Below are 25,974 nucleotides of genomic sequence, written 5' to 3'. Positions count from 1 at the left end.
CACCCCCCCCCCCCCGCTAAGAATAAAGAGTTTATGTAAAAAAAAAAATCTTCTGAAATGACACGAATTAAACTACGATATTTTGGATCTAGGATGTGCTTTTTCATAGTCGCATTTTGTGAGTGAAACAACACATGGAATTATCAATTTCAAATTTCCAATGTGTTTTTTAATTGTAGAAATTGTAATTGGTCTAATTAGGCAAATAAAACCAAATACGGAATATGGTAATGGGTGAACCTTTTTTCAGCACAATCATTCAATAATAATTGTTTTTTAATATTCTCTCCCCGTCCCACTTATCTTGACACTTTTGTAGAGAGCAAAAGTATCAAAATAAGTGGGACAGAGGGAGTATTTAATACTCATATTTCTTTATTTGAACGTTCCAATTCAATAGACAATTTCTTAAAATGGAAAGTCAATACATAATCAATAACCTCACGTAACTCATTAATTACAACAAACTAGAACGAATGGCACGATGAACATCGAAATTAACGATATATTTAAATAAATATAAAATATATTTTAAAAATAAAATAAAATAATTCACGTCAATTATTCAATAAAATCTTGAATTTAAAAATTATATTAACAACTTTGTATAAAGTGTAATAAAAATTATTCAATAACAAAAATTAACATTTACACATTATTATTATAGAGTTACACGTCATAATAAATATTTTCATATACAAACATAAATAAAAAGTTATAAAATTTTAATGAAAAGAGAGAAAATAAAATATTTTAAAGTTTTCATAACTTATTCATTTTAAATTTAATTTTGATGTTTTTATAAAATAGTATTAAATTTAAGATTCATATTGAAAAAAAATCATGAATTAAATTTGACAATATTTACAAAAGAATTAAATTATGAAAAACTAAAAGAAAAATAGAATGAAAAAATTGATGGAAGAAGAGAGAGAAAAAGAGAGGGAAAAGATGAGGGAAAAAACTCCTCTTTTATATATAATATAGATATAGATTCATATTGAAAAAAAATCATGAATTAAATTTGACAATTTACAAAAGAATTAATTATGAAAAACTAAAAGAAAAAAAGAATGAAAAAATTGATGGAAGAAGAGAGAGAAAAAAGAGAGGGAAAAGATGAGGGGAAAAACTCCTCTTTTATATATAATATAGATGTCATTATGTCTCACACATAATTATCTATTCTTTATTTATCTCTCATACTTTTTGGATAAATATCCTCACAAAAAGTTAATTTCTCTATCCTATTTTATTATAAATTGTCCGTTTCTTAATATTCGTGTCCAAACCTTGAGGCCTATTCAATTGAGACGGAGAGAGTATTTTTTTCTCTACATTATCAATATCTTTCGAATCCAACTACATCTATTTTTTGATGATTTACCCATGACTACTCCAGTTATCCAACCACAATGATTTTATATTATTTTTAATTTAAATATAATTAGAATAAAATAAATCTAGCAAAAATGAGTAAAAACTCAAAAATTACAAACTAGTAAAAATAAAAAATTTGACAAATTAAGAACATAAATTATATCAATTAAAATATGAATTGAAAATAAACTACTAATACTTCAAACAAATGACAAAAATTGCAAATACAGTTACTGAATTGTATTATGCGTATAACTGTGAATATATTAGTAGATAACAGTCCATTAATTCATAAAAGGCTTTGATTTTTGAAGCAAATAATTTTTATGTGTTATAGGTATCTATCTCACACTTATCATGCATGACAAACGAGCCTTTAATTTTTTCAATCACACCTCTTTAAGATATTTCAAATTTTCAATTCATTTTAAATAATGAATTAACATGTACTCCCTCTGTCCCACGAATTTTGACACGTTTGGATTCGGCACGAGAATTAATGAGTTGTAGATTAGTGTTTTAAGTGTGTAGTTAATAAAATATAAAAGTGATAAAGTAGGAGAGAGAAGGTAATAAAAATGATAAAATATGAGAGAGAGAGAGAGAGAGAGTAATAAAAGTGATAAAGTAGGAGATAGAAGGTAATAATTATTACCCAAAATGGAAATGTGTCAAGATTCGTGGGACGGTCCAAAAAGAAAAACGTGTTAAGATTCGTGGGACGGAGGGAATACTATATACTATTTTTTTATATCTAATTTAAGATATTTTAAAATTTCAATTCATTTTAAATAATGAATTAACATATAGTACTATCTTTATCTAATTAAGGTACTCATGGATGGTTGCTATAAATACTCCCTCTTTCCCGCGAATCTTGAGTCAATTCTTTTCGGCACGGGAATTAAGAAAATGGTATTTAGTGTGTTAAGTGTCGTAGGTGAAAAAGTAAAAATGTGAATAAAGGGAATTTTTTTGCCAAAAAAGGAAAGGATTCAGGATTCGTGGGACGGCCGAAAAAGGAAAGTGACTCAAGATTCGTGGGACGGGGGAGTCTTAGATATCTTTTCTCTTTATGACTATATAAACGTGCTTATGAAGCCATAAATTAATTAATTGAATAAAGTACGACAATAATCCAATTAAAAAAAAAAAGGTACGACAATAATGAAAATAAATACATTACCAAACAATAGTACAATATATGTCACAATATTTGTGTGGATAGCCCACATTTAGCTACATTTAACCTTAGGTATTAACTAATTCAATTAGTAGGCCAACATACACACACATTACTATACATTTCTTACTATAATATAGTAATTCATAATAGCCTCAACTAGGGATATACTTTATATCATGCAATGCATCCAAATTTTTTGTATGAATTGCTGTATATACATGTAAGTTTTGAAATCTAAAATACTTAAGTTGAAAGAAAATGATCTAAAATACATCTAAAAATGAAGTACTTGACAGCTCAATTTAAAAGAACACATGCCTAAATATATAGGTGGGTGCGCGAGTCTCAATATATATACACACAGAATTTGGGTGGTGCCATCATCTCTCTATCAATGGCCCTGACGCTGAATGCCATCACCTTTCCAAAATGCTCCTCCTTCCCTCTCCCATCTCCCGCCTTATGCTCTGCTTCTAAGTAAGCTCCTTATTTATTTTTAATTAATGTATATTTCCTGCTCTCTCTCTTTTCGTATTTTGTTTCATGTTTTGGAAACCTCATCATTGTCTTGCATAAGTCAAGAAATGCTCTTGTATGTTAATACTTCATACTCTCTGTCCCATAAAAATATGCGTAGTTTTCATTTTCCGGCCATCCCATAAAAACATGCATAGTCCATTTATAGTAATAATAATTCTTCACTAAACATCACAATCAATGTAGGACTCTTTCTCCACTCACACTATGCATGTTTTTATGGGAGTATTTATGTGTTCCAAAATAACAATTAATAATCTCTATATGCCCCTGCACTGCACCACTCTTTTGTAGAGATGTTGAGACTACGAAGAAGCCTTTCAGTCCAGCACGCAAGGTAACACACTCCATGCCGCCACAAAAAATGGAGATATTTAAATCTTTGGAAGGTTGGGCTGAGGATAATGTGCTAATCCACCTCAAGCCTGTAGAAACTTGCTGGCAGCCTCAGGATTTCCTGCCTGATCCATGTTGTGATGAATTTCACGAGCAGTTGAAGGATTTGAGGGAAAGAGCCAAGGAGATTCCGGATGATTATTTTGTTGTTTTGGTTGGCGATATGATCACCGAAGAAGCTCTTCCTACATATCAAACATTTCTCAATACATTCGATGGTGTGCGAGATGAAACAGGAGCTAGCGCAACTCCGTGGGCGGTTTTGTTAAGGTAATAATAGTGTATATAAGGGAAATGGGGGAAAATAAGAAGAGTTTGGGAAGAGAGATAGAAGTGGAGAGAGAGAAATGCAGATTTCCAAAGGCTGCGTATTTCCTTTCATCAACTAGGTTTTGTAATCCCCAAAAGTGGGACCCAACACAACAATTTAAAATAACAATTTAAATAATTGGAAATCCCCAAAAGTGAGATTCCAAAGCAACTTAAACAAAATATCACAATTAGCCACTTTCAACATTATCTTTAGCCACACACGTGTAGCATCCGATTTCAATCTTTGCTTTTGACTTTTCCATCAAATTCCCACCCAAATTACTCATCTCTTTCTCCATTCCTTGCATCCCAGAATTAAATACAGTCGATCCTTTCTTCTTGCAAACTCTAACCTTCAAATCCACTATCTTCTCTGCTATTTCCATGACAATACCTCCCGCCGCCAGAGATCCTTGTCCCCAAGGATCGATCTTGCCGAAAGATTTCACCATGAATGCCTCATCTTCCCAGCTAATTGCTTCAGTATCACTGGCCGACCAAAGAACCAATTTTTGGGGAAATTTCACTCCACCTCGTTCAACCACTCGCTGGTCCAAGAATCCCACCGGTGAAACACAAAAGGTACCGTCTTCAGATAATGGGGGCAGATCTGGTAAAACCTTGGCTGACGGACTGATGACTCGTTTGAGGAGAGAGGCGTGGAATACCGGATGAACTCGGGCTCCTTCAGGTAGGTCCAGTTTATAGGCCACCTTTCCAATTCGTTCAATGATCTTATAAGGCCCATAAAAACGAGGTGACAGCTTAAGGTTCTTCCGTAGGGCGACTGTGGACTGGCTGTAGGGCTGTAACTTGAGATAGACAAAATCGCCAACCTCAAATTCTCGTTCAGTGCGCTTCTTGTCAGCAAAAAACTTCATACGACTCTGGGCTGCAAGTAAGTTTTCCTTCAATTGATGCACAAACTTCTGTCGTTCTTGCATATATTCTTGAGCTTCTGTACTGGTGGTAAGAGATTGGGACTGCAAGTTGAAGTGTCGAGGAGGAAAACCATATAGAGCTTGAAAAGGGGAGGTTTTGAGGCTGGTATGAAAGTTAGTGTTATACCAGAACTCAGCTAGGGATAACCACCGTGTCCACTGCTTGGGGTGGTGGTGAGTCATGCATCGCAAGTAGGTTTCTAAGCATTGGTTGACCCTCTCAGTCTGACCATCTGACTGTGGATGATAGGCCGAAGACATATCCAATTGAGTTCCCATTAATTTAAACAACTCCTTCCAGAACAGGCTTGTAAATACCTTATCCCTGTCTGAAACAATGCTAATAGGTTGGCCGTGAAGCTTGTAGACATTGTCCAGGAATACCTTAGCCACTGATTGAGCCGTATAAGGGTGTGATAACGCTATGAAGTGACTGTACTTAGTAAACCTGTCCACTATGACCAATATAACATCCTTACCCAGTGATTTTGGAATTCCCTCAATGAAGTCCATAGAGATGTGTGACCAAGCCTGATCAGGGACTGGGAGAGGTTGGAGAAGGCCTTGGTATGATCCTCCAATGGCTTTATTTTGGTTGCACACAGTGCATGTTGCAACCCATTCATTAATATCATTCTTCAGTTTAGGCCAATAGAACCATCTCTTAACTCTCATGTAAGTACCTAGAGTTCCAGAGTGACCGCCGTAAGGAGAGTCGTGAAGTTCCTTTAGGATTGTTTGTCTCAGATCTGAATTCTCCCCAATAACAAGCCTTCCCTTATACCTGAGTACCTCCCCATGTAATGTAAACTCAGGATAGGCAGATGGATTGATTGCTTTCGCCTCTAAGATGGAAGTAAAATACTTGTCACCCAGGTAACTAATAGTAACTTGCTTCATCCATTCTGGAACCATGACAGATATAGCATAACAATCATCCCCTCTCACTGTTCTTCGAGAGAGAGCATCAGCAGCTTTATTTTCGAGGCCCTTCTTGTAGCAGATTTCATAGTCAAGGCCCAACAACTTTGGTATCCATCTCTGTTGAGTAGGAGTTGTAATCCTTTGATCCAACAAGTACTTCAGGGCTTGTTGATCTGTGTTAATATAGAACTTGTGACCTTGCAGGTAATATTTCCACTTTTGAACTGCAAGGAGAACAGCCAGAAATTCTCTTTCATAGATAGATAACCCTTGATTTTTCAAACACAGTGTCTTACTCAAATAAGCTAGAGGTCTTCCTTCTTGCATAAGGACAGCCCCTACTCCCTTTCCACTAGCATCTGTCTCAATGACGAATGGCTTAGTAAAGTCTGGTAGCCTCAATACAAGAGTAGTAGCCATAGCCTGTTTAAGGGCTTGAAAGGCAGCATCAGTTTCTGAATTCCAATTGAAAGCCCCCTTTTTTAATAAAGAAGTTAAGGGCCTGCTAATGGACCCATAGTCCTTCACAAATTTCCTATAATAGCCAGTGAGGCCTAGGAAACCTCTTAATTGCTTTAGTGTAGTGGGGGCTGGCCAATTAACCATACAACTTATCTTTTCAGGGTCTGTTGCTACCCCTTCAAAAGTGATAATGTGGCCTAGGTACTCCACCCTTTCTTGGCCAAACTGGCATTTACTCTTCTTGGCAAAGAGTTGATGGCTTCTTAACAATTCAAGTACAGTCTTCAAATGACTTAGGTGCTCCTCCCATGTTCGGCTATATACCAAGATATCATCAAAAAATACTAATACCGACTTTCTCAAATGATCCTTAAAAACCTGATTCATTAAGAATTGAAATGTGGCTGGTGCGTTACATAACCCAAACGGCATCACCACAAATTCAAAATGCCCATGATGAGTACTAAAAGCCGTCATAAATCTGTGTTCTGGTTTTACTAAGATCTGAAAATAACCTGACCGTAGATCAATTTTAGAGAAAAACCTTGCTCCATGTAATTCATCAAGAAGTTCATCAATAACTGGTATAGGGTATTCATGTTTAGTGGTTAAGCTGTTTAAATATCGGTAGTCAACACACATTCGCCAAGTAGAATCCTTCTTTTTCACCAACAAAACAGGAGCTGAGAAGGGGCTCCTGCTATTTTGTATCATTCCTGACTCTAAAAGTTCCTTGACAATTCTTTCTATTTCTCCCTTCTGATTATAAGAGACCTGTAGGGAAATTGGTGTTTTGGGAGGCTTCCTGGTTTCAAAAATATGTGGTGTTCAATCTGCCTGGGTGGTGGAAGTTCTGTAGGTTCCTTGAAAATATCCTGATATTCTGATAAGAGGCTCTCCAGTTGGAGTGGTGTCTCATGTTGTATTGCTTTCAATCTCACCCAATATACATCTTCAATGTCATCTAATGCCGAATGCATCATCTGGAATAAGGTAGGGCCTGATATTAGATGGCAGCTTGTATCTTTAGTTATTGCCTGCACCTTAACCTTCTTCCCCGAAATAGTGACAGTAAAAGTCATCTGCTCATAATCTAGCTCTATGGGGGTGCATGATTTTAACCAATCTCCCCCCAAGATTAAATCACAACCCTCAGTAGCTAACAACCTGGGTGAGTAGGTAAACTCATGATCCTGCATTTTCCACTTGAATCCAACCACTCTAGTAGAGCTAACCATCCTTTGGCCATTGGCTACCTTGACTAAAATTGGTTTTGCCGGTTCAATCTTACAGCCCATCGCTTTAGCTGTAGACTCCTTGATAAAACTTAGGGTACTGCCCGAGTCTATAAGAATGTGTAGCTTCTGCTGGCCTACTACCCCACACACCCTCATAGTAGTTAAGCCACCTTCCCCAGTAATAACATTTATAGCCATTTGAATTTCCTCCATATTAGTGTGTTGCTCAGGTTCCAAAACAGGCGCATTTAATACAGCTTCAACAGAGGCAGCCTCCTCTTCATCCTCAGTCATAATCATATTAATCACCCTTTCTTTACACCTGTGTCCTGGTGTGAATTTCTCATCGCAATTATAACACAATCCCTTTTCCCTCCTTGCAGCCATCTCTGCAGCAGTTAAGAGATAGAAGGGTCTTTTTGATTGCGGGGAAGGAAACTTGTTCTACATAGGTTGGTTGGGATCTGCTCTCTTAAATGAACTTGTGGTAGTTGTATTTGGCCTCCCAGTAAATTTAAGCTTCCTTGTTATAGCCTCCAAAGTGTGCACTTGTTTCTTTCCCAACTCAATAGTTTGAGCCAATGTGGTAGGTTCAAACATGAGTATAAAAGCCTGTAGTTCTTCACTTAGCCCACTAACAAAGCTTGCTATATAATACTCTTCAGAATACCCCGACTTATTTAACATAGCCATACATGCCCTGAGTTCTTCAAACCTTTCCACATATTCTTCATAAGACCCCACCTGTTTCAGCTTGTTAAACTCAGAAATGATCTTTGCTTCTTTTAGTTCCTCAAATCTAGCTGAAATAATTTCCAGAAATTGTGCCCAACTGACACTTGACTCATCGAGTGATAAATTCTGGAACCACTGTGCTGCCTTACCATCAAAATGCATTGATGCCAAAACTACTTTTTGGTGATCTGGTATGTTTGGAATAAGTTTAAAATATCCTTGACATTTGAGCATCCAAGATCTAGGTTGTGTCCCATCAAATCGTGGAAAATCCAATTTAGGAAGAGGGTTAATGAGGTTGTTACCTGACCCATCTGATTGTTGTTTGTATTTGTACAGGGTCCTTGGATTTCCACCGCTTTGCAAATCCTCAGGAGGGTTCCCTAATATTGATCCACCATCACCAAAAGGCGATTTTCCACGGTCAAAACTGGTTAGCTGCAGTTGTAGTGAGGCTAGAGTGGTTGTAAGGTGATCAAATCTTCCAGCAAAATCTCCCAACTGTCTTTGAACTTCTGATGTAACAGTAGATAGTTGCTCTTGTAATTTCATTTCAGCTGCTTCCCTTTTCATAGTCTCTGTTTGTAAGATTTGATCCAATCTTTTCTGTGCCTCTAACAAATCCTTAAACCGCGTAGCATCAGCCATTACCAAGAACGTGGCTCTGAGATACCAATTGTTAAGGTAATAATAGTGTATATAAGGGAAATGGGGGAAAATAAGAAGAGTTTGGGAAGAGAGATAGAAGTGGAGAGAGAGAAATGCAGATTTCCAAAGGCTGCGTATTTCCTTTCATCAACTAGGTTTTGTAATCCCCAAAAGTGGGACCCAACACAACAATTTAAATAATTGGAAATCCCCAAAAGTGAGATTCCAAAGCAACTTAAACAAAATATCACAATTAGCCACTTTCAACATTATCTTTAGCCACACACGTGTAGCATCCGATTTCAATCTTTGCTTTTGACTTTTCCATCAAATTCCCACCCAAATTACTCATCTCTTTCTCCATTCCTTGCATCCCAGAATTAAATACAGTCGATCCTTTCTTCTTGCAAACTCTAACCTTCAAATCCACTATCTTCTCTGCTATTTCCATGACAGGTTTGGAACAGGGCATGGACTGCTGAGGAAAATAGGCATGCTGATCTTCTGCATAACTATCTCTACCTATCTGGACATGAAACTAATTGACAACACTATCCAGTATCTGATTGGTTCAGGAATGCTACTTTTTTATTTGAATGTGTACAACACACTATGTGAATGATTAACAAAATTATCTAATTATTCAGGATCCATACCTTGGATTTATATATGCATCCTTCCAAGAAAGAGCTACTTTCATCTCCCATGGCAACACTGCAAGGCTAGCGAAGAAGCATGGGGACATCAAACTAGCTCAAATCTGTGGCACCATTGCAGCAGACGAGAAGCGCCATGAAGCTGCATACACCAAGATATCAGGAAAGCTATTCGAGATGGACCCTGATGCAACAGTGCTGGCTTTTGCTGACATGATGAGGAAGAAGATCACCATGCCGGCCTATATGATGTATGATGGCCGTGATGATAACCTTTTCGGCAACTTCTCAGCTGTTGCTCAGCGCCTCGGCGTATACACTGCCAAAGACTATGCCGACATCCTCGAGCACTTGATCAGTGTATGGAAAGTGGGTGATTTAAGAGGACTATCTGCTCAAGGGCAGAGAGCTCAGGAATATGTGTGTGGGCTGAGTCCAAGAATTAGAAGGTTACAGGAGAGAGCTGAGACGAGGGCGGAGCAAGGAGCACGGATCCCGTTTAGTTGGATACACGGCTGACAAGTGCAACTATAAGTTGAATTTGCTGGTGTTTGTAATAATGAGATTCATGTCAAAGTTGAGTTTGTATGTTTTCATTGTTGGAGAAAAATCTATACCTATTATAAAATACCCTTGGTTTATAAAATTTGATTTACCTATTATATCCCTCGTATATACTTAATTTAAGGTTAATGGTGTAATTTAATACTATAAATATAATAAATCTAAACATATATTATAATTTATGTTTTATAGTTTAATAAAGTAGTAATATCCATTAGAACTCTTCATCCACATAAGTTACTATTGTTATACTATAAATATAATAATTTAAAAATACAATACAAATAATTTATTTATTAATTAGTTTTATTAGAAGTTTAAATTACTAGAATCCTTGGAATTAAAATTAATTATGTAAAATTTTTGAAAAAAAATTATGTAAAGATTAAACTTAGAAAATAAATATGAATTGTATATCAATTTTTGTTTTTGTTTTTGTTTATAATATTATATTTTTAAATGCTATTTAATAATTGGTTCAAAAATATATATATTAAAATAATTTTAATATAAAATAAAATAAAATAAAATTTTATATATAAATTATTTATTAAAATAATTTCTTTTACGTGTGTTGGTAACTTGGTATAGAATTAAAGTTGATAAATTTTAAAAAATTGATCTGACGCTATAGAATTCATTTGAAAATTGGAACTTATTGTAGGCACCCTTACGAGAGACGTGTCAAATTCATTCATTTTTATATAGCCATGTTTTTTTTCTTAATATTTCCTCCATCCCATAAAAAATCATCATATTTTTTATTTTCATATGTCAGTAAAAACGTATCATTTTCACTTTGAAACATGGTCTCTCCTTTTCTTTTTAATGACAACCATTCATTTACACATTATCTCACAGTCATCAACTATAACCACTCATTTTCACTCAACATATTATCTACAAACTTTTTTCATAAAACTCGTATCATCCCAAGTGATACTCTCTCATGAGACAAAGGAAATATATTTTTATAAAGCCATGTTAAGTCTACATAAATTATGATGGGCAAAAATTCCCTTCTGTGTTGACAAAAGGTTGTGAAGAAGGGAGTGGTTAGGTTGTAAATTACTCTGTAAAATAGGAACATATTTATATTATTGATCAATTTATAATTTAAGGATTGAGATTTAATCTTTGAAGAATCATGTATAAATATCTAAATGCTACGTAGAATGCATCTGAATTTATTGTGTAAATATGTCTGAATTTTAAAATTAAAGTTTTCGCTTCCTATAGAACTCGAACCCAATATTTTGAATTCATCCAATAAAATGATGAATCATCCATAGATTTGATTATCTAAGGTATAAGAATGGTTCTTATTTTATATTTTAAAAATAAATTTTATTTTAATGTGTCCCTTATTTTACATATTTTAATGTTGTATTTGGACAATATATAATTTTCAATATTCAGCAATTTATAGAAAACGATGTCGTAACATGAATATTACATGGCGAACTAATCCACGTAAACTCTAATTCAACAATTCGACGATAAAAAAAAAAAATTAAGGGATGAAATTGCAAAAATTAAAAAGATGATACTTTAATTTATCACATTTCAGAAGTCACGTTAAAATTACATATAGTTTGTGATAAATTATGATTTATGATATCTCTATCTCTAGATAAATGGTCCTTTGTTTCATAAATGGTTTGTTAGAATTTGATATGGTTAAAACGTCTGCACACTTGGAAACATAGGCGCAGATAACAATATGTCATAGGATACTCGACTTTACACGTAGATTGTGTGCTCTATCTTAATTAATTATTAGTATTATTTTCTTCTTGAAGAAATATCGGCTGCATCTTGTTTTCCTAAAAAAACATCAGCACACTCATCATCAATCAAGGTTTTGGAAATTTTAGACGTCCAAATTTCAAATTTAAGGTCAAGTTGTTCCAAAAAAACCTATATCTATCACATGCAACAAAATGGAAGAGAAGAATGATTAAACGGATTCTAATTTTCATAACTAGGAAAACCGACGACGCAGTAACATGCAATCGTAATTCTGATTAAAAAAAAATTAATGTTTCATTAATGGAATAAATTGACCAATCTATAATGATTGACACTAGTCACTAGCTGAGTATATATTTAAGTGGCCCTAACTTTAACTGATAGCTCATTTAAACACTAAAATCCAGAAATGTAAAGTAAAAAAATGGTGTTTGGTGACATTGACACTCCACTTGTTCATACTCTTACTACGGTAACAGTTACAGAAAGAAACAGCAACTTAAAATTATGATTGCATTGAAATTCAGTTGATAATTACTTATGTATAACTACTCAGAGCATAAAGGTCGACGAGATAAATATGTACTCTGTTAAAATTTTAATTTGAAATCAATTTCAAATTAATTTTAAAATTGAGTGACGAGTTTATGGTTATAATAAAATTGAAGGTTCATCTGTTAATTACTATAATTTTTCCTTTTATTTTCTTTGCCTTTATCTTTTTATATTTTTTGTTTTATTTCTTTCTCCATTGTACATTGATATACTGATAGAGAGAAAGAGGATCCCACATACAATAGATAGACCCTGTGATTTTGGATAAGTGCATAAAATCCATATGTTCTTCATATATTCATCCCCGCTAGAAGATATGTATCAAAACCATCATGTTTTCTGGGAAGTAAACCCAGAAAACCATGCCCTGTTTATAGAATTCCAATACCACTACAAGTGTTCATATTTAATCGGAGATTTCACATAAAACTTGAACTCCTGTAAATTATAGCTGATAAAACGCATTGAGTGCGTAATTTCCCTCAATGTCGCTCTTATCATATGACAAAGCAGTCACACATATGTGAAGGGACTTTCCAGATTTGAGTAAGTAGATAAAAGGAACAATCGAAAGAGTAAGCAATAGAAAAAGTAGATTTAATTTTCAACCCAGAACAAATCAATAAAATAAATCGGTGACGAGAGCTATTAAATATTGGAGGAAAATAAAATACTCCCTCTGTTCATAAAATGATGTCCTAATTTTCCAGTTTTATCCGTCCACAAAAAATTGTCATAATCTATTTTTATTAATAACTTATTACTTTATTAAAATCCGTGTTATTTACAAATAATTACTTTTTTATGAGGACGTAGGGAGTAATAAATTCTAACATTTTTATTTTTCCAACAATCTTTCATTCTTGTTACATAATACATAATATATACTCCCTCCGTCCACGAAATGAGTACCCATATTTCATTTTTCGTCCGTCCACGAAATGAGTACTCATTTCCCTTTTTGGCAAGTGTACCCCACACATCTCTTTAATTAATACACTTAAAAAGTAGGACCCTTAAACTATTCACACTACACTCCATACATTTCTTAAAACCCGTGCCGTCCACAAATGGGTACTCATTTCGTGGACGGAGGGAGTATATATATATATATATATATATATAGGCAAAGGTTCAATGAAGAAGGCCTAAATGTAAGAAAGAAGAAAGAAGTAATCTTGGCCCTCCATCTTATTTAATCTAATGGATGATACTTTCCAAGAATTCGTCAGCCTCCAAATCATTAAAGGCTATTAGTGTAATTTGAACGTTTATTGTAATCAATTTTTTCTATATCTAAGCTAAATCTAACCGATGCATGCCTATCCTATATATTGTGGTGATTTTAAATATGGTATCTTTTATTGGATGTAATTGATTCACTTAGATTCGTGTCATTCATACGGATCTTCTAAATATAATGTATACCAATTTTATTTTTCTAATTGCATTGTTCATCTTACACATAACATATTGAATTGATAATTGCTTCACACGATTAATTAAATCATGCAATACCAGTATGGGGAAAAATATATTAAAATAATCACAGTCATTATATGGGAAAAACAAGTAACTACAGATGTATTTTTTTTATGGATCACATTTAATTTTTTGATATTCATATGATTTATGTTCTTGTTTGTAGAAAATTATTTTTCTTTTCTTTATTAAGATATGCCATAAGTTATCCCATTCGATAATTTCAAATTTTCTTTTTTTGTACAATTATTATAATGTATTATCATTTTAATGTTTAGCTGTCAACATACGATTTTCTTATAACGCATTTCCATTTGTTCATCGAGCACATATTTTGATTTATAGATATGTTCATAGACAAATAATTTAAGTTCACCACCCTACTTATAAGTTCAATAAAATTGTTCATAGACAAATAAATATAAGTTCATCAAGATATTACATAAAGTTCATATAAATTTAGAAATAGATAAAAGCTATAATCTGAGATTCATAGAAATGAAACAATATCGCAACAAAGTCCATTGTCTTGGAAACCTTACGACCTCATAATTTTTATTTAATGCAAGTACCACACTCAATGGACAATATAAGTATTAATAAATCAATAATTCAAAATAAATATTTTAAATTCTTAATCCATCTTAAAGAACTTAAATCATAAAAAGAATGAACATGTTTTACAAAATAATCATGTTATATCCTTATTTAATCTAATGGTCAACGTTTGTTCGTTTAACGTTCAACGAAAATTGTGTTGAACTTATAATTAGTGTTGACTTTGACGAACTTTATAATATGAACTTATGAACATATTATTTGTCCTATAATATTAACAGGCCAATAAATGTACATCTCATAGGTTCATTAAATATATTGTATAAGTTCAACAAAATTTGTCAATATAAACAACTGAGTAGATTGGATAGATAACCAAAATATCAATTACTATACTAATTTCTTAGGTTGTATGGATGATTTGTTTTTTTTTAAGAATAAAAAAAATTGATACATGAACACACTGATCATTAGGCAGAATACTACTGATGAACCAAAAGAACAATATTGATGAACATAAGGAGCATTATTGATGAACATATGAAATAAACATCTAAAAAGAAAATCAACAATATTCTCTATGAGATAATGGCCATCACCAAATCAACGTGTCTACAAATTTCTAAATTATATTTTTCGTTTATTATATCCTTATTTAATCTAACGGTCAACGTTTGTTCGTTTAACGTTCAACGAAAATTGTGTTGAACTTATAATTAGTGCTGACTTTGACGAACTTTATAATATGAACTTATGAACATATTATTTGTCCTATAATATTAACAGGCCAATAAATGTACATCTCATAGGTTCATTAAATATATTGTATAAGTTCAACAAAATTTGTCAATATAAACAACTGAGTAGATTGGATAGATAACCAAAATATCAATTACTATACTAATTTCTTAGGTTGTATGGATGATTTGTTTTTTTTAAGAATAAAAAAAATTGATACATGAACACACTGATCATTAGGCAGAATACTACTGATGAACCAAAAGAACAATATTGATGAACATAAGGAGCATTATTGATGAACACATGAAATAAACATCTAAAAAGAAAATCAACAATATTCTCTATGAGATAATGGCCATCACCAAATCAACGTGTCTACAAATTTCTAAATTATATTTTTCGTTTATTATATCCTTATTTAATCTAATGGTCAACGTTTGTTCGTTTAACGTTCAACGAAAATTATGTTGAACTTATAATTAGTGCTGACTTTGACGAACTTTATAATATGAACTTATGAACATATTATTTGTCCTATAATATTAACATGCCAATAAATGTACATCTCATAGGTTCATTAAATATATTGTATAAGTTCAACAAAATTTGTCAATATAAACAACTGAGTAGATTGGATAGATAACCAAAATATCAATTACTATACTAATTTCTTAGGTTGTATGGATGATTTGTTTTTTTTTTTAAAGAATAAAAAAAATTGATACATGAACATACTGATCATTAGGCAGAATACTACTGATGAACCAAAAGAACAATATTGATGAACATAAGGAGCATTATTGATGAACAAATAGTTATATCCTTTAAACTTTAACGAACAAATCTCATTTTCTAGATGAACATAACTCAATTTTTTCCATCTACACCATTTCCACTTTCCTGTGTTGCCTGTTCAGGGTCCTCCGATCTAGAATCTCTTCCTTCTTCAACCTCTGATTTTTATCCAGAATGTAAAGAACTCCTGAAATTCAAAGCACAAAGCGAATGAACATTCTCTGTCACTCTGACCATATCTGCCAATCATAAAAGCCATATCGAATGAACAACAGAATCATGATTCATGAGTTAGAACAATTGTTACAGACACTATCAAGAGGCAAAATGATAACAATTATATTAAAGAACACTATAAAGTTTGTATGAAATACTTTAGCGTTCATAGAAAATATTTATCCAACTGACAAAATATCCAACATATTTTTTTTTTGAAAAAACAATGCCTTCACAAAGAAATCACTGTTAATATCACCTCTTGTTGTTGTCTGTTAATATCACCTCTAGTTGCTTTAGCTTCAACTAGTTCGAATATTCTCTAAACAGAAACAGAGTCAATAATGTTAATATCACCTGTTGTTGCTTTAGCTTCTACTAGATCCTTTGCGATGGCAGCAGAAGGCACCGGGGTAAGATCGGCAGCTCTGTGCAGACACTCTGATGAATATTACAAAATTTTATATGAGTTTTCACCAAATTCGATTTCAATATGTCAAAAGAGGCGAACGATACTTACTTATAACTAACCACATTGGTTGGACCAGCCAGCTAAAGGTGTATCTTGGTATATACCTGTAAGATACAAATTTGAAACTTAGCAGATGCTAAAAAGAATTTAATACAAAAGCGAAACAAATATGAAACAGCACCAACGCGGAAAACATATTATCTACTCATGTATATAAGTATAATGATCATGCCTCCGATGTCTTCACTTACAATTTCAGTTAACATCAACACAATTTTTAGGTGCACGAGGAAACGTTATGACTGTTAAGCGAGACAATGAAAGGAAGTTTGAAGATGAAGTTTTGGGATATAAAGAAAAGAACATGAAAGCTAAAGACAGCTCAAACATACACTGGAACATAGATTAAGACGTTAATAACGAATCCTACAGCTGAATTTGTAACACAACACCTCAAATTGCCAAACTATAAGTAGCAATAAAAAACGTATACAAGTTCACCAATGAATACAACATATTTTACAAAATGAAAGAAGAAAAAAATTCAAATTCCTAGATATTTCACCCATCAATTAGAATCAAAACCTAAAACCATTAAAGAGTATTACAATCATAGGTACAAGAAAACATAAATAGTTACATCAGTCTACGATTGTCTATCCAGAATAGTGCGCTGGAAATTCAGTCACAAGAGTTCCTCGTCGTCGGAAAAAAAAGTAAAAGCATGTTCGATGAAACATGAGAGCAAGAAAACATTATTATGTTAATGAAATAAAAAAATTCTGGCCAGACAACTGCGCCTGCAATTGAACCAAAAGAGTTCATCGTCGCCGGAATAAAAATCACCAACTTGTTCGAAGAAACGTGACCATAATCGTGCATCGGATATTTGGCCACAAAAATTCATCGCCGCCGTATTAGAAATTTGGATCTTGTTCGACGAAATGGTGGTGAAAATAATGAACGGGCTGTTGTTGTCGCTGGAGATTTCAAGGGGAGCGGGCGGCTTCATGCGTTGTGGTGTGTGTGCGTCAGGGGTGAGGGAGAAAAGAGGGCAGAGGCTAGGGTAGCCGGAGAGGAGGCGCTTTCGCCGGGGAAGAAAAGGGTCCGCGCCGGACGAGGGAAAATCGTGGCAGAGGCGCGCTGAAGGAGGGGGAATTGCGGCGGAGGCGCGCCTGTGTTTGTCTGTGTAAAGCCATGTGAATGTACTCCAAATCCATGTGAATGAATGAAGATCGTGAATAAATTTGGAATGAGAGAGATTCAGGGATTTGATCTGATTTACCAAATCTTGTTCATCACATGTTTACACAAATGCCCTTATGAACGAAAAATGAATTTTCGGTGCATTATAAATTACATTAAAATTAGAAAAACTGTAGATTTCATCCGTTGATTCTATTTGATCCGACGCACAGGATTCATTCTTTTTTCTTACTCTAAGAGTCCTTTTCTATAGAGTTGAACCCTATATATATATATATATATATATATATATATATATATATAAGGAGAGGTTCAAGAAAGAACCACTAAATAAAAGAAGAACGAATAACCATTTTCAATCATTCGATCATCAAGATCTATGGTGGATGTATCATCTTGTTGGATGAATGCAGATTCTGGGTTCGAATCCTGAAGGGAGCAATTTTATTTTTTATTTTTTTGAGTGCATTAATTTTAACAGCGAATGCATTAATTTTTATAGTGGATGCATTAGATTTGATGGTTCTCACGTTCTCACAAATAATATAGTTCTTTCTAGAACCACACCCTATATATATATATATATATATATATATATAAATTCCCATAGCTTCACTTTCTAGTGAATTTTTAAATTACGTGGAGTCGAACTTGGATGATGTGACATATTTAACGGCGGACTGCGAAACGACATCGTTTGGCACATACTCTTTTAAAATTTGGGATTACAACTCTAGAGTTTTAATTCGAGATTTCTACATAATTTTGTCGGAATTCGTAGAAAGATTTACATTTTTGGTCGGAATCCGTCATCATTGAAAATTAAAAAAATATAATACTTTATTATTTATTATAAGACAAGAATGAAAGATTGTGAAAATAAAGATAGTTATTAATCTGACACTGGCTAGGGATGTGTCAATCCATTCTGATTAACTCATCAATCCGAGAAGGTTAGAGTTGAAAATAATGTGTTCGCCTGATTATATGAAATTTTTTTCACTATTTTATTTTCAACTTCTTTACTTTGCTTCTGAAAATTAGTATGATAAAAAAAATTCAAAAATTTGTAAAATGTATTTTGATACAATATTAGAAAATTATACCCATCATTCCACTTCTCTGTATTTTTAATCCAATATTTAACATAAAATATTTAGATGTAAAAATATTAATAAAAATATTGCATATATATTACTCATCCGTCCACCAAAAATGTGGCACATTTATTAGGCACATATTTTAATAAAATTGGCGGTTAGTGAAGAAATGGTCCCACCATCATTTGAAATGAGTGGTTGAGATTGAATTAAAGTTGATTTTTTTGTAAATAAGGGATATTAATAATGATAAAATATAAGGAAAAGTGGTGGGCTCATGTATTAAAAGGGAAAGTGCCCCATTTTTTGTGGACACCAAATATGATAATTGTGCCCCATTTTTTGTGGACGGAGGAGTAGTTATTATATAAATTGATGTTGAAATATCATTTATTTATGTATGTATTTATTTATTACAAATATAAGATTATTAAGATAAATATATTAATTTATTTTGTTTTAAATAAATTTTTGAGTTCACCCCAAAACTCGAACATTTAAGGTTAGAATTGAAAATTTTTAACTTAATTTTTTTCTAATTCAATTAGCATGTATTCAAATAATCTGACAATCTAATAAGAATAGCTCGAAATTTTGATAAATTAACCCAATTGACATCCCCGCTGCAAGACACCGCGGCAGTGTGGATGCTCTAACACTTCGAGATTTTCGGAAAAGAAACAACACTTGTGCAATATGACACAAGTCATGCATGCCACTATTTTTACTAACCCAAGTACCCGGGATGGCATTTAGTGTATCACATTTTATGTCCCACTTTGTGTCCTACTTTCAATTTTGTTTAATTTCTTATGTATATTGAAGAGTATATAATTATTTTTTATCATTTAATTTCACTTTTATTAGCTAATAATAGGTTGGTAAATTCAAAGTCATGGTATACTTTTTAAAAAAATTTAATTTTTTGAAATAAAACTTCAATATATTTCATAGTATTATAATAAATTTTAATTTTATAAAAAATATTTTTAAAATAATAAATATAAGCATGAGAAACAGTGACACACATAAGATTGTGGGACACTGGATCTCATCTCCTTGGCGACCCCGCCCCAGCAGTACCCGAGTCTCTTATTTGTCGTCTTAATAATAAATTAATGAAAGAGAAGATGCCAAAATAAAATATAGGCAGGTGGGCTGCATATGTGTAAGTCTCTTCACCATCTCTCTCTCAAGTCTCAATGGCCCTGACGCTGAGTGCCATCACCTTCCAAAAATGCCCCTCCTTCGCTCTCCCATCTCCCGCCTTATGCATGGCTCGCTCTGCTTCTAAGTAAGCTCCTTATTTATTTTCAGTGCATATTTCCTGCTCTCTCTATCACTCTGCTTCATGTGTTGGAAACCTCATCATTGCCTTGCATAAGCCAAGAAATATGCTCTTGAATGTTAATACTTCATATTTCTGCGTTCCAAAATAGCAGTTAATAATTTCTATGTGCCTGCACTGCACTGCACGAATCTTTTGTAGAGATATTGAGACTATAAAGAAGCCTTTCATCAGTCCACAACAAAAAGTGCATGTTCAAGTAACAACACACTCCATGCCTCCACAAAAAATGGAGATATTTAAATCTTTGGAAGGTTGGGCTGAGGATAATGTGCTAATCCACCTCAAGCCTGTAGAAACTTGCTGGCAGCCTCAGGATTTCCTGCCGGATCCGTGTCGTGATGACTTTCAGGAGCAGGTGAAGGAATTGAGGGAAAGAGCCAAAGGGATTCCGGATGATTATTTTGTTGTTTTGGTTGGCGATATGATCACCGAAGAAGCTCTTCCTACGTATCAAACGTATCTGAATACATTCGATGGTGTGCGGGATGAAACAGGGGCGAGCCCCACTCCTTGGGCAGTTTGGAACAGGGCATGGACTGCTGAGGAGAATAGGCATGGTCATCTTCTTAATAAGTATCTCTACCTATCTGGACGAGTGGATATGAAACTAATTGACAAGACTATCCAATATCTTATTGGTTCAGGAATGGTGAGTCTTGGTTTGCTCCATATTTCAATGCTTTCCTGTTGCTCTCGCTCTTGCTACTTGCATCAATTGCCTACTTAATTTTATACACATTTATTTAATTGATCAAGAATTGTATGGCTCAGGGCACTACGTGAATGATTAACAAAAGGTCATTCACAAAATGGTTATGGTCATTTGCATGTAAATACACTCAGGGACGTATCTAAAGTCCAGGCACCCTCGCCCGTCACCCGGTCAATTTTTTTTTATTACCTATATATATATATGATATTTAATTTTTTTTATCTATATATGTTAATCTCGCCTTATCATGATTGTCTAATTTCAAATAATTCTTTCAAGATTCAACTCATTTTCTTTATTAAAATTTTATTAGAATCATCCGGTGTAATCTCGCTCGGTCATTTATTAAATTCCTCGGTCGGTCCCTGAATACACTAATTTTGAACGTTTTCTAGTTTATTCTGCATTTTCTTGTTTGATTTTTCCCACAAAATTTATTCTTTATAAATTGATACTAATGTATCTGTCGAAGTTGTGGCTCTACCGACATATCATCAAAATGGCACAACTCTTTCTTCTTCTAAATGTTGTCGTTATTTTCATTTCATGAAAAAGATATTCTCAGAAAAAATTAGAAAATGCTGAGAGTTCAACGTATTTGTATTTATATGCTAATAACCTTAAGGTTACTTTACTGAAAAATAAAAGAAAATATATATTTTCACATGTTTACTAATAGAAAATTTTCTGCCGGCATCTCGTTATTATCTTTGGGTATTTTTCGATATTTTTTTTTAATCTCTAGTAAACTTGTGAAAAAAAAATATAATATTTTTTCATTTTTTCTGATCTATTATTTTTCAATGAAAATTTTACAATTAATGGATCCCTAATAAAATAATCAGGGAATGGCATTTGTGAGCAGTTGAATTTGTATGTCTAACTGAGCTGTATGTGAACTCATCTTTTGTCAGGATGTTGGGACACAGAACAATCCATACCTTGGATTTATATATACATCCTTCCAAGAGAGAGCTACTTTCATCTCCCATGGCAACACTGCAAGGCTAGCGAAGAAGCATGGGGACATCAAACTAGCTCAAATCTGTGGCACCATTGCAGCAGACGAGAAGCGCCATGAAGCTGCATACACCAAGATATCAGGAAAGCTATTCGAGATGGACCCTGATGCAACAGTGCTGGCTTTTGCTGACATGATGAGGAAGAAGATCACCATGCCGGCCTATATGATGTATGATGGCCGTGATGATAACCTTTTCGGCAACTTCTCAGCTGTTGCTCAGCGCCTCGGCGTATACACTGCCAAAGACTATGCCGACATCCTCGAGCACTTGATCAGTGTATGGAAAGTGGGTGATTTAAGAGGACTATCTGCTCAAGGGCAGAAAGCTCAGGAATATGTGTGTGGGCTGAGTCCAAGAATTAGAAGGTTACAGGAGAGAGCTGAGACGAGGGCGGAGCAAGGAGCATGGATCCCGTTTAGTTGGATACACGGCAGACAAGTGCAACTATAAGTTCATCAACAGGTTCTGTTTGTTTTACAACATTTCGGCCGATTCGCTGCTTGTCTGTGCTAAGGGTTATGTCAGGATTCGGAGGCAGGCGGTTTTGGACCTCCGACCGCTGGGACCTCCGGAAAATAAGGACCCAATTAATATTTAGGTCTATATATAGGTTCTAGTGAGATTGTTATTTTTCGTGAGATATGAAAATAATGAATAAATCAATATATAGTGCTGAATAAAGCATTATATAGTGTTAAATAACGATATTAAAAAAATTAGTAAATTTTTTGCTATCATCAAGATTCAAATTCTTAAAAATATTGTACTCCATCCGTCTTATTATTTATGGCACATATATTTTCGACACGAAGATTAAGAAAAATAAAATTAGTGGTGTGTTTAAGAATTTGTTCATCACCAATTTGTTCAGCAGCAACTTTGATCCCTCTACGAAATCGTTTCCACGTTTGTCATTGTAGTCCGTCCACAATATCATTTCCAATTTCATTTATAAACTCCACTCACAATAATAATGAGACTTAAACTCCACTCACTATTATCCACTATTTTTTAAAACTCGTGTCGTTCACAAAGTGGAAACGATATCGTAGACGGAAGTAGTATTTGAATTCCTACCTAACAATTGACAATTGTGTTGATACGACAAATTATATTATTGAACTTTAGGTGAAAGTATATCAAGCACCAGTGGTCTAGTGGTAGAATAGTACCCTGCCACGGTACAGACCCGGGTTCGATTCCCGGCTGGTGCACATTTACAAGTGCTGTGATGAAATACTTCCAAGTGGGTATTGGGTTACCTGCATTGTTCTGATCCATTGAGAAGAAATATGAAGCAACTGAGCACTTTTTTTTTTGTTCAAATTTAAAAATTTCCTACCTGAAGCCCAATGGGGCCCCAAAGCCCAAAAGGAAGTAATTTTGTTTGTGTCAATGTTTTGGGCCTCATTAAAAAATAAATCTCCCTTTGACCATTTTATCCGGGACCCTCGCCCAAGAAACCATAGGGAATTTGTTGAGCTTCCTATAAACCCTTAAACCCCTAATTCCGAATTCCGAATTCATCGGAAAAGTAACAAGCATGGATCACATAGCTGCAGCGGAAGAGGCAATGGTGAATGAAAGGTTGAGACGGAAGCTCAACGAGGTCAACGCCGCTGCCCAGCAACATCTCGCCGCCGTCCAGGACCACATTAATTTCACCCTTCAGGTTTGTCTCCCTTTCTACCATCATCTATGTTATTCAATTGATTTCTGAATTTCCTTTTTGGGATGGGGCTCTGCAGCAATCGTACTTCAAGTGCGCGTACGAGTGTTTCGACAGGAGGATGAAGCAGGAAGAGATAAGCAACTGCGTGGAGCATTGCAGCGTGCCCGTGCTCAAGGCCCAGAATCTCGTCGAAACCGAAATGGCTAAGTTTCAAGTACGTGTTCCTTCGCCTTCAATTTTCTACGCTCCTCTGGTTTAGCTATTTTGTATCGAAAAATTAATGTTGCTGAGTGCTGATATAAGCCATCTTGTGCTGTTTATGGTGGTTGAATTCTGATCCCTTTGATATGTTTTGTAATGTTTCATTCACTGTGCAATGAACTTCTTAAGCTGTGTGATTTCCTTTTATGAAAAAGACTCTTGATCTATATCATTCATTTCTCAAGATTTTGTTTTGAAAATTCTCTTATTTTTAGGTGCTTAGGCCCTTCAAGCCTTATTTTGCCTCTCTGATGGTTTTCTTTATTAAACTGTATGTATGTTAGTTCCAACCTATAAAGATTGATTTTTTACCATTTTTCTTCTCATAAGAAGTCATACTACTTATTAGCTCTTACCACACCTATGATTACTCGAGGTTAGGAATTATACAAGTTAATTTCAAGTTTTGAAGAGAACTTCTTGAGAGTAGCAAGTATTACTTTGAAAGTAATTATACAAGTTCTTGTATGATGTAAGTAACATGAACCCATAAACATCAAGTCGATTTAGCTAAAATATAAGTGATGGTTCGTATTGTTTAAATCTGTTGCTGTTTGTTTTCTGGTGTATGAATGGTTATGCTTTGGTTAGTTAGAATTCATTCTGAAGTATCTTGAAGAAAATGATTATACGGTGGTTGATTGTGATTTATTCTGAAGTATCTCCAACGAAGTGTGATCTCGTTACATGCAGGAACGATTGAGCAGGTCTCTGGCTGTCTGCCAAGATAAATATGAGGCGGCCAAGCTCCAGACAAACAACAGCACTGCTGCCCGTAACGATTTGGAGTCATGCGTAGACCTTTCTGTTAACGAAAGCATCGATCTGATCCCACATGTTGCTGGAAGACTGAAAGCATATCTGTCTATGGATTAGAAGCTACATCAATCACTTTGCCCTTTTTTCTCTTTTCCTTTAATAGATGGAATCGATATTTGATCTGTACTAACATTGACAATGAAGCTACTACTATGAGAGGAAATACCATAAGAGTTCTTTGTTAACAGAGTTTCATTTTATGAGGTGTTGATACATGTTTAGCTTCCTGTACCTCATTAATACTATCATTTGAAAAATGATGGTAAAAGAGTGCGAAAATGCTTTCATTAATTTATGTTTCACTTCTAAACTACCAAGGAGGTGTTTGGTTTGGAAGATGGGATATATAAGATTGATAAGAGTGATAGGATTGGAGGGTTGAATAAATAATCCACCCAACTTTAAGGTGATAAACAATTACTTAGGTGATTAGGTGCGGGCTGAGTTATCAATCACGGGCTCAATCATGCAAACCAAACATTTGATTAAGGTGAATTAATAACTAATTCTTCAAATTCAAAATTATTATAAAAAGTATTTCCTTCGGTGAATTAATAACTAATTCTTCAAATTCAAAATTATTAGCTCATTTCTATAAAAAAAAGTATTTCCTTCGTCCTACTCATCTTGATTCTTAACACATTTACTTTTTTAGTGGTCTAAAAAATGGTCTTTAGTGTGTAAAGTGGGTAGAACTACTAAGTTAAGGGCTACACTAATAACCTATTTAATTCATTAATTATTCTTTTCACCTTTTGCATATTCTGTCAAATTTTTACATTAATAAAACTTAAAAAAAAAATCCACACGAGAAGTGTACATTCCAAATTTTAGATTAATTATTTTATTTTTTAATGCTTACAAGTCCTATGGCTATACACATGATGACATGAACCACCAATCGCCAAAAAAATGTGCAAGAAAAGTAAAAAAAATAAATTGAAATCAGAAGGGGGAGAAAGAGGCTAAGATTTCATTGACATCTACCGAGCAATCAAATGATCGAAAATTGCTCGAGTTACTAACCAACAAATTGAGAAATAATGAGAGAATTGCGAGAAAGAGAGGACGGACGAGAGACGAGAAGTTGAGAGAGTAGATATAGGGATGAGGCGGCGCTAGAATGAGTGTATTGAATTTGGGTTTCGGGGCTAATTAATTAATGAGATAATTAATAAAATTGTCATTATAAATTGAATAAATAAAAGGACAAGTATGCCAAAATAAGTGGGCTAATTAATTAATGAGATAATTAATAAAATTGTCATTATAAATTGA

The 25,974-nt window shown here is 34.0% G+C and overlaps 2 protein-coding genes, 2 long non-coding RNA genes, 1 other non-coding gene and 1 pseudogene across 7 annotated transcripts; 5 read left to right on the top strand and 1 right to left on the bottom strand.

The window, feature by feature from the left end:
* Positions 1-2,960: 2,960 nt before the first annotated feature.
* On the top strand, positions 2,961-9,949 carry LOC130997048 (stearoyl-[acyl-carrier-protein] 9-desaturase, chloroplastic-like; annotated as a pseudogene).
* Positions 3,818-8,761, top strand: LOC130997141 (uncharacterized). Its single transcript, XR_009092983.1, has 3 exons — positions 3,818-4,502; positions 4,594-4,709; positions 8,451-8,761. It is a non-coding gene; the product is annotated as an uncharacterized LOC130997141 (long non-coding RNA).
* Positions 9,950-15,827: 5,878 nt separating the features above from the next.
* LOC130997147 (uncharacterized) lies at positions 15,828-16,946 on the bottom strand. Of its 3 annotated transcripts, none has more exons than XR_009092986.1 (3): positions 16,599-16,946; positions 16,436-16,519; positions 15,828-16,049 (listed from the first exon to the last, which is right to left on the bottom strand). It is a non-coding gene; the product is annotated as an uncharacterized LOC130997147 (long non-coding RNA). The 3 variants fall into 3 exon arrangements; XR_009092984.1 differs by having other exon boundaries at positions 16,436-16,506; XR_009092985.1 differs by lacking the exon at positions 16,599-16,946 and having other exon boundaries at positions 16,436-16,589.
* A 3,069-nt stretch (positions 16,947-20,015) lies between these two features.
* LOC130996402 (stearoyl-[acyl-carrier-protein] 9-desaturase, chloroplastic-like) lies at positions 20,016-22,669 on the top strand. Its single transcript, XM_057921814.1, has 2 exons — positions 20,016-20,856; positions 21,834-22,669. Exons 1-2 carry the CDS (start codon positions 20,311-20,313, stop codon positions 22,392-22,394), a joined length of 1,107 nt encoding a protein of 368 aa, XP_057777797.1. The 5' UTR covers positions 20,016-20,310; the 3' UTR covers positions 22,395-22,669.
* A 418-nt stretch (positions 22,670-23,087) lies between these two features.
* On the top strand, positions 23,088-23,158 carry TRNAG-GCC (transfer RNA glycine (anticodon GCC)). The gene has a single exon. It is a non-coding gene; the product is annotated as a tRNA-Gly (tRNA).
* Positions 23,159-23,377: 219 nt separating this feature from the next.
* LOC130996949 (uncharacterized) lies at positions 23,378-24,881 on the top strand. The gene is made up of 3 exons (XM_057922239.1): positions 23,378-23,616; positions 23,693-23,830; positions 24,571-24,881. The coding sequence occupies exons 1-3, from the start codon at positions 23,488-23,490 to the stop codon at positions 24,751-24,753; spliced, it is 450 nt and encodes a 149-aa protein (XP_057778222.1). The 5' UTR covers positions 23,378-23,487; the 3' UTR covers positions 24,754-24,881.
* The last annotated feature ends 1,093 nt before the right edge of the window (positions 24,882-25,974 follow it).

Source organism: Salvia miltiorrhiza, chromosome 1 (assembly GCF_028751815.1).
Source record: "Salvia miltiorrhiza cultivar Shanhuang (shh) chromosome 1, IMPLAD_Smil_shh, whole genome shotgun sequence".
Taxonomy (NCBI): domain Eukaryota; kingdom Viridiplantae; phylum Streptophyta; class Magnoliopsida; order Lamiales; family Lamiaceae; genus Salvia; species Salvia miltiorrhiza.
This window is presented reverse-complemented; position numbering and strand designations above follow the sequence as displayed.